General features: G+C 35.5%; 1 protein-coding gene across 1 annotated transcript in view; it reads right to left on the bottom strand.

Moving 5' to 3' along the window:
- The window catches only part of CCDC174 (coiled-coil domain containing 174), a gene marked incomplete at both ends in the record, with an annotated part of 11,572 nt that extends 3,382 nt beyond the window's left edge, over positions 1 to 8,190 (bottom strand). The window contains 8 exons of the mRNA XM_009580308.1: positions 257 to 404; positions 650 to 744; positions 1,159 to 1,290; positions 2,751 to 2,851; positions 4,842 to 5,022; positions 6,076 to 6,134; positions 7,044 to 7,144; positions 8,086 to 8,190. Of these exons, the coding sequence (XP_009578603.1) occupies positions 257 to 404; positions 650 to 744; positions 1,159 to 1,290; positions 2,751 to 2,851; positions 4,842 to 5,022; positions 6,076 to 6,134; positions 7,044 to 7,144; positions 8,086 to 8,190 (922 nt within the window). The remainder of the gene's footprint in view (positions 1 to 256; positions 405 to 649; positions 745 to 1,158; positions 1,291 to 2,750; positions 2,852 to 4,841; positions 5,023 to 6,075; positions 6,135 to 7,043; positions 7,145 to 8,085) is intronic.
- Between the last annotated feature and the right edge of the window lie 1,432 nt (positions 8,191 to 9,622).

Here is a 9,622-nt window from a genome sequence, read left to right as displayed (position 1 = left end):
CCTGCTGTCAGGTGTGAATCAAAAAAAGCTTGCAATCTACATATCATATTTCTACCTGCATTATTAAGCTATTTCTGGCATGATTTTATATCTGCACACAATTATATGAACTCTCACTATCCTAACAGTTATAGAATTGTATATATAGAACACATAATACCAATATATTGAATGTCCAAACCTAAATCAACCTGCCCATCGATCAAGTACAAGATGAAATAGCAAGTATTTAACTTAAAAAGGCAGCAGATCATACCTCCATTCTCCAATTTTTCTGCCTCTTCCTCTAATCCAGCTTCCCTTAACTTCTTAATCTTCCGTGCTCGAAGTTTAGACAGCCTTGCATCTAGAGCTGCCTTCCTTTTTTCTTTTAACTGTTCACGTTTAGTTCTTTGATCAAGTGTCTTAACAGCAGAGAAAAACATTAATTAATCTTCCTTTGTTATTATAATCAACTACCTATCTTCCTTCACTAAACAACTAAAAGCAATCCTCATCAAGTACCATGTTTCAACAGGGAAAAAGAGGCCCGATTTTTTTGGAGTCAGCTGCAGGCATCACCTCGTATAAGACTTACACAACAAATCAAATACAGCGACCACTGAAACTAGGATGCCCTCATACCCCAATTTGCTCTTTAAACTCATACCTGCTCTCTTAGCATATCCAGTGTTGCCCGTTGTTTATTCCTAAGTTCTTTGTCACGAGAAAAGGCAAAGTAACCAACACCAAGCTGTCTGGCCTCTGAAAAGAAGAAGAAAATCAATAAATTTAGGTTACACTCAGTTTATAATTGATAGTAACTACAAGCACCATGCATCGTGCTTTCAGGCACTGAATTATTCCAAACAACATACACTGCATTAGTTTTAGATGGCTAAGAAAGGGGCTTGTTTTAAATGATGCATGAAGTGAAGCTTTCTGAAGGAGAACACAGGAGGAGGTAATGAAATTTAAAAAAAACATTTAAGAAAAATACAATTTGAGGAAAAATAAATCTAGATTGATGTACTGGTAATGTGAATGGTTATTACACATGTGGCTTAACACATACCTACACTTTGCCATAAAGGCACAAAAAGCAACTTTCCCTTGCTTCCTCTAAAACTAATCTCTTTGGTGATATAAAGATAAGTGATACAAAGTATGAAAGTATACCATTTTCTCGAATGTCCTCATAATGTATAGGTCCCATGGGTTTTCTCAGGGCTTCTTCTTCTTCTTTTTCCCACTGCTGCCTCTGAAGTTCTCTTCTCATGTCTTCAGATAACAGAGTATTCCCATCAGGACCTTGACTAATTAAAAAAAAGAAAAGAAAAAAAAAGGAAAAAAAAAGAAAAAAAAAGTTAGGGATTACAGAGCAGAACTTACCAGTTTTACAGTATCAAACAGTGAAAGTATGATTGGGTCTGATCCACTGTTGCAGTTTTTACAAAACATAGATCATTGTAGGCACCATTTAGTGATGCGGCATTGATGACGATGGTACGTGGTGAAGACAGAAATACAAAACCACCTTTGAAACAAGGTACTAGTATAACGTTATTAAAACACTTAAACAAAATCATATCCTTTCTTACAGGCTTTATGAAATCATTATCAAATCACAGAATGGGAGATGAAATAATCACTTTTATTGGCATCTGTTGGGGTGCTAGCAACCACATATAGAAACATTTCAGATTTAATGTAAGAAAACAAAAGGTATTCGAAATAACAAAAAGCTAGCCATTAATTTACCCTAGAAGTCCATGCCAAATATTAATACCCAATATGGGAAATATTTTTGTTTTCCAAAGAGAAGCAGCAGGATCTTCTATTGTCTAGCTAAAGCCGGTTTTGCTGACTGACGGTCATCCATATCAATGCAGAAACTGCAATTTCAAAGCACTCATATTCTGCATCTTATGTTTAAAATATAGAGAACACACTAATGAGTTGTTAGTGTGAAAGAATTTTCACTTCAGCAACAGTAAAGGCTCAGTTAAAGTGCCTTTAGATTATTTTCTGAAAACAATTCTCAGTGCTGCCATAATAATTTTAACAGAAGAGCTGTTAAACAGCTGTTTAACAGAAGAGCAAAAACAAACAAACGGAGATCTAACAAATTCACTTTGAATGCCATGATGAATTTGGAATTGCTAAAAGACTATAATCAGTTTCCAGGTTAAACAGAACCAGGAATCACTTCTCTGGCATTTTCTGGAAGGTATAATAAAATACAATTTCCAGACAAGGACCACAGTTTTAAAAGATGCATCAAATATCTGGGAGATTGCTAAGTCAATTTATTAGAACTTTTCTCTGCAAGCTATGCTCCCTAAGTAACGTTTTAGATTTGGTCAGCATTTACATCAAAGAGTGTGCCTCAGTAGTTTATTAAAATTTCATTTGGGCTTTTATTTGATATCCATGGCTTCCATTCTGTTGCAATTTAAAACCAATACACCAGCCACATATGGTGAACTGCGAGGATGAAATAAAATAGAAGCCTTGGAATACTATACGAATTTGTAATAGGAATTTTTGATAAAATCACAGTCATGCACAATTGCTCTGTAGCTTCTCTGTCTATTCTTTAAGGCACAATGTAGTAACCAGCAGAAGTTGGTGTAAAGTATATCTAGAGAAAGCAGTAGCATCAACAATTCTGGACTGAGAATGGGATAACAAAGAACAGCCTCTCTTCGTTCTCATTAAAAATATGTATGTTAAATACTGCAAGAAACATGCACTTCTGTTAGAGAAACCACACCTTTTCCCCTGAAGTTCCTGATCCATTTTAAGTAGACTTGGCAAATCCTTCTTCATACAGCGTCTAGATCGGCCCAAGAAATCAACATAATCAACCCTGTCATGAAAGCAAAGGAGATTTGATGTAGAACTTCTATTTGCAAATTTACAGAACTCTTAACCAGAAGATAGAAGCAGTGACACTTTCCAAAGAGTATTCATCACCTCTCAGTCTCCCCATGTGTGACAGTTTCTTCTGCCTTCCAATTGACAGACTCACAGGTTAAGAGGATGCATTCTGAACAGGGCATATGACAGTTTTATCACAGACATTTACTCAATCTCACTTTGAGCTGGCTGTTTGCCTTGGCAATAAGATGGTGTAAAAAAATGTTCAAAAGTTACAATGTCAGGTAGTTTTCACACCAAAATAAAACTGAGCCTACTATTTGCTTCCCATGGTGAAAATAATGATGTGGCATTGACTTCTTGTGGATATGAAATTGCTACAATGTATTTCAATTATCAGTCTAAAGCTCATTTAGAATAGGCTGATAGCGTTCATTCAACTGGCATAACAAAGGCTGACTAAAATGCAAGCAAAATGTTCCTTTGAAGCACGTATTGTGCTTCTTATTCAACCCTTTATAGTACTGAACACTTAATTTACAGTTGTCGAAAAAGCTGTTAAGAGCTGTACTTAGTGTCCTGTAATGCTAAAAAGTTATTTAGCATCAAGCTGCCTCAATTATCCCATTCTAAAGAATTAATATTACATCTGAAAAAGTATGACTCGCAATCTAGTTCCCAAAAACCAAACTTTTGAAGATCTGTGCTTTTAGTAAGTTAAGTCGTTTACATAATTTCTAAGGATATCTAAAGCTTTAGTATATACTCAGTGCCCTTTGTTTTTTATTATAATGTAACATCAGTAGGAAAAAAAATAGTCTGCATTCCCTATAGTAAAGATGTAACTAGATGTAACTAAAGATCGCTGCAAAATAACTAGCATTAATTATTTTTTATTAATAATTAATTATGCCAGCACCCAAATATCCTCATTAGGATATGGCCTCACTGAGAGGGACAATATATTAATAATAATACATGTCATTGATGGGAGAGGTAGGCAATGATAGAAAAACACCATGTGAACAGTAGAATGTATCAGTTTAAATTTCTGACACTTTACAGCGATGAGAGCACAAAGCAGTTTGATCCCATCACTCACTGATAATTTCATCTTGAATTTCAGTAAGATGCTGGTAATGTGTATATCTGCCTTTTCAACCTAGCAGTCTTCTGGTACTCTGCTGGATTCATTCTGAAACATTACATTGCAAATCTTACCTTGGCCTAATAAACTGGAGAAGGGGGGTGCTCTGTTTCGTATCAGTTACTGCTGTTTTGAACTGATTACCAGAAGTAAAATCTCTGTTCCATAAGCATTTTAAACAAATGGGCAACGAAAATGTTTAGTCAGACTGGTTTCATAATTATTCCTAATGTTGTCGATGAAAAACTAGTAGTTACTTGGAATGTCACAGAAAATTGTCACAGACTGTTTGCTGTGCTGCAGTTAAACAGTGGAAGAAATGCTGGAAAATCGTGTTCTTTTTCCAGTCAGAGTTTCTCTCCTTTAAGAGGAGGTCATACAACGAAAATGACTGCTCATTTTGTAAGTCACACACAATTAGAGAAGGGAAGGTGGATAAAATAAAAACCCGAAGTTTTCCTACAGTACATTTCAATTCAAGACACCAAAGCATAAAATTTTATCAATCAGAACTTCCATAAACTATGCAAGAAAATAAGAGGATATTACGATGTCTTACTTATAGTACATTTCCCTGATTGATATTTCTCAAAATCCTGGATGTAGATTCTATTGCAGTCTTACTTACCTACATGGAAAGGAAAGTAACATGAAGGACTATCCTTTAATGAGACATGAAATGAAAGAATGTTACCACCTCTTCTAAAAGTGTAGTATTAACAAAAAAAAAAAAGATGCCACTCCACATACTTTGAAGAATAAAATTATTTTCTCACGCAATTGTCAAGAAACAGACTAGTCAGGACAGCTTAGCCCAATCAGTAGTACCAACCATTCTTCATCTGGGTCCTTGGGTGGTGGTATTTCCATTTCAGGTTGAGTTTCCTCATCATCTGTCTCTTTTTCTAAAGTCTTTCTAGCAGCTTCGCCCTGATACAGTTCCTGTACTTCATGCTGTTTGTCTATGATCTTCTGAGTGAAATCCACTAGGTACAAATCCTCAGTTTCTTCATCTAAGGCAGAAAATCGATTCTTAAGAGAACAGCCATGAAAAGAACAGAACTGAGCACAAAATCGACACGAAATAGCCACCATCAGCTTTTCAGCTGCTAGCAATGCCCTTGACCACACTATAGGGGAATACTTAAATCTCATTCAGTGCCAAACAAACTTGGAGCTATAAATTGGCTCCACAGTGATAACCTCTATTTCTGAATATAAGTTTTAGGGTTTTTTTAAAGCAATTAATCGTTTGTGTACAATACAGAAAAGGTTGCAGTCTTTGCCCTAAAATATTCTCCGCTCATTAACTATTTCAGAAGTACAGGGTTGGTTACGTAACAGTTCAAATACTTATTTGATGCTTAACGTTTGGTGTGTTGGCAGTAGTTAAGCAGTCAGTAAGTAAAGTACTTTTTAGAAAAGTAGAGAAAAGTGGTGGGGCAAAGATGGACACTAGGAAAGAAAACATTAGAGATTAATTGCAAGATTTGGATTCTATTTTAATAATTAAGTCTTGCAAGGGACTGAATGAGTGAGAGAAGAAAGGGAGAGATTAGAATTCTCTAACCCTATTAGCTGCATGACTGACATTCACATATGGACCAGCCAGACTCCCCTCCTGCCCCTCTTCTCTTCGTAAAGGTCCAAGAATTAGAATGCAGGACAGAAAATCAGCAATGCAATCCAAAGACTGCATAATGGAGAATAAATTAATTTTGTTTTTCTAAGATTGTGTATTGAAAAACCAGAATATATTCCACCGGCTTAATGAATGAGTGAAACAAACCCATAGTGCTTTACTAGGACAGGCTGTCCTTCAAAAAGTAGTTTTATTTTCTCTAGTACCTATATTTTTTCTCCCATTCAAAGCAGAATAACCCATGTCAATCACTTTGTAGAATAACTCCAAAAAAATTTCCCATGTAAGAAGACAAGCAGTGAATTCATAGTGTAGCTGCTGTAAATAGTCAGATAGTCAGAAATGCCAACTTTTAGGGTGAACTTTAGAAACAAATTTTTATATGTATATAAAAAAATACTCAATGTAGACTAGTTTTGTTCACCTGGGAAGTCGCCTTTTGTCATTTTCTCATACAGCTTTGCTTTCTCTTCTAGTTTCTTCCTGAAAAAGAAAAAAAAAATTAACAACACAGTTCAAAATGACCAATTTAGCCTTCGATAAATGGAACAGGGAAGTGCTTGAAATATTTACTAGAAGCTGACTTATGCCTCTTTTTTGTTTTGAATGTTAACTGACTTTTCTGAAGATACATAGATATCCAGTTCCAGAGTTTATACTGAAAATAATTTTAATGAAGTTACAGAATTAGTCTTAAGTGTAATTTGTCAAGTAGGCAGGAACACGACGTAAACAAGTATTCCACCTGTATCCTAACTACTATGGTCTGTCAGATAAATACTGGAAGTTAGACCGTTATTTGCAGGTATGAGATACTGAAATACTGTTTTACAGAACAAAAAACAAACGAAGAAAAGAAAGATATAACATGAAGTTACAGTTATTTTTAGAAAATGAAGATAAAACCTTAACTAATTTCTGGAATGGTAGAAAACAATTTTGAAGAGCTAGGAACCACTTACAGAAAAACAGCAAATGGCTTATAAATTGCATTTTCAACATACATCTTATTGTACAACTAACCCATTTAGAAGATCAGCCAAGTCTTGCAAAAAAGTCAGCCATTTTCTCTCAAGTCCAAGAAACACTTTGCTACAGAATTCTGATGTATTGCTGCCCTGGCTTTTAATTCTAAAGGTGACTTTCAAAAATCAGTAACCTGACATACTTAGACAGCTATGATAACGTGAGGGCAGATATCCTTAGAGCATGAGACTGCTGGGATGCAGTTTGTACATTACTGGTAAAGAGCAAGGAACTGATGCCAGTTTTACTGGTTGTTCTGATGAGAACTGCTGGTCCAAAACATGCATAACTTCCTTTATATGCTTTTCTAAACACTGAAAAACAAGTTCTACAAAGCATTCCTTTCTTACAGAGTCTAAAAGTTACCTTGATTTATCTAATATATGCTCCTCTTCTGCCTTCTGCTCAACATCTTTCTCAGCTCGATTTGCAACTCCTGTGTTTTGTTTGTTCCAGATGCTTGGTTTCTGTGGAGCACAATTTTGTAACAACAAATAAATAGATAAAAATATTGAAATGATAATAATTAAAAAGTATTTCAACTCCACAATGCAAACTTTGGAAATCAATCGTGAAAGACTTTGTAAATAAGATCTTAAACATGTTTGACTTGAGACTATACCTACTGTGCTGTAGGATGCAGCAGATACGTCCTAAAATTGTACAGATTGCAGTACGATATAATAGTTAAAGACAGGCTGAGAAGCAAAAAAAAAAAACCACTCAGAAATCAGACAAAATCTATTCTGGCAAAGATGTTAGGGTTAAAAAAATTAATAAGAACAATCTTGCTGATTACTAAAGTAATAACAAAGCTATGAATTGTTTCTATTCTTCATTACCTTCATTTTAGATATAAAATACAATCACTTTGCCCGTTTACAGCATAACACTGTAAATGCCTCATGTTCTTCAAATATGGATGGCAGCAATACTATATTCTACTACTAGAAAGCTACAGAATGAATAGAAAACAATGTGCAGTTATGAGTGAAACATGAGCGATAATTGTGTATTCATTATTATACACTGCGATATAAGGAACAGATAGCAGAGCATTTATCAAGAAAGTTCAGTCATTCTGGAAGCGTATCTCATCCTCCATCCTTTGGGGAACGATACAAAATCTTGGAGAAATTTTCCCTATAGTTACAAAAGCTGTGGCTCCCTGGGGAACGAAGATTAAGAGATGATTTAGATGGGCATAAGCATGAAATAAGTTTTCTGCTATGCACAAGAATCTCACCTGGAAGTGAGTTGATAGAAATTTACAGAATATCCTCATCATGTAGATTTTACATTTGAATAGCAACACAGCTCTGAGTATTTATTTATTGAGATTTGAATATGAATTTCCTTACTTTAAGGAGAAAGAATGACAAAAACAACAATGGAAAAATATTTCTACCTTATTAGAAGTTCTGGGCTTTGCAAAGATGCCAGCATCTTTCAATAGCTTTTCTTTCTTGAATTCTTCTTGCTTTCGGAAGAGTTCTGCTTTGAGATCTACCAACTACATCAACAGCAAAATAACAAATAAATAACCAAGACATATCACATGCATATACATCAGTTACTGTAATAAAGTAATAACTATTTCTAGTAAAACAATCTGGCATTTACAGTTATATGAGCATTTGATTGCATTTTTATGTGGAACTTCGAAGCACTGATCCGACCACAAAGATCACTCTTAAGTTTACAGCAAACGATATACAAAAAACACAGAATGCAAATTATGATTAGGGATTTAAAAAAACCCCAAAGATATCCTTGATCCTTTGATACATAATGGGAATAAGAGAAAGACATAATTCTGTACAGATTTTACCAGCCTCCTGATGGCAAACAAATAGAGAAGGATTAATGAAATAACACTACTGAATTTGAAAAGGAAACTTCTAATCATTAGATAATGAATAAAATCCTGTCTCAGAAAAGAATTGATAAAAGTTTGCTTTCGTGAAATATATATACCTTCCCACTGTTTTATATACTGTTTAGATTTTCTTTCTTTTTTTTTTTGTAATAGGACGAGGGGATATGGCCTCAAGTTGCACCAAGGGAGGTTTAGATTGGACATTAGGAAAAATTTATTTACTGAAAGAGCGGTCAGGCCTTGGAACAGGCTGCCCAGGGAAGTGGTGGAGTCGCCATCCCTGGAGGTATTTAAAAGACGTGTAGATGAGGCGCTTAGTGACATGGTTTAGTGGGCATGGTGGTGTTGGGTTGACGGTTGGACTCGATGATCTTAGAGGTCTTTTCCAACCTTAATGATTCTATGATTCTATGAAATACGTAAGTAGCACTGCCATCTATGACCAACGCCCGTCTCATCTTTTATCAGGAAACATCACCAGCAGGGGTATTATCTTGAAATTACATTAAAAAATCTAGTCTGGAAAAGGATTTCTGGCACTTTCCCTGCAAGTCCTACAGAAGACAAATTTCACAGATGTACATTAAATCAGGAAAGTGGAAGACTTTGGTATTAATACTTGTCCCAAACATTAAAGCATTTGCTTTTCAGGTTCTCGTAATAACGATGCATAGTGTTGTAAATCAAACCTTTTGTTTCCCCCTGAATGCTTAGAAGTCATCATCCAAAAATTCAATGTTAAAAGTTTCATATACAAAAACCCACAGTTTACTGTTTATTTGGAAAAATGAAGTGTTTGGTAGCAATCTCTTGTTAACAGACTACTGCAGAGCAGAGAGGAACGGCACCTCGCCATCCCTAAGGGTTGGAGGTTAATTTGCCAAGACATGGACGTCATGTTGCTTAGAAAAAATCAGGAAATAAACTCAGATTTCCCTCTCATGCCCTGTCGTGGTTTAACCCAGCAGGCAGCTAAACACCACACAGTCATTCGCTTACACCTCCCCTCTCCCCCCCCACCCAGGGATGGGGGGGAGAATCGGGGGGGGAAAAAAAAAAAAAATTC

The sequence above is a fragment of the Fulmarus glacialis genome, unplaced genomic scaffold, assembly GCF_000690835.1.
Source record: "Fulmarus glacialis isolate BGI_N327 unplaced genomic scaffold, ASM69083v1 scaffold26636, whole genome shotgun sequence".
Taxonomy (NCBI): Eukaryota; Metazoa; Chordata; class Aves; order Procellariiformes; family Procellariidae; genus Fulmarus; species Fulmarus glacialis.
The sequence above is the reverse complement of the archived record's forward strand: the minus strand, read 5'-3'. Positions and strand labels throughout refer to the sequence as shown.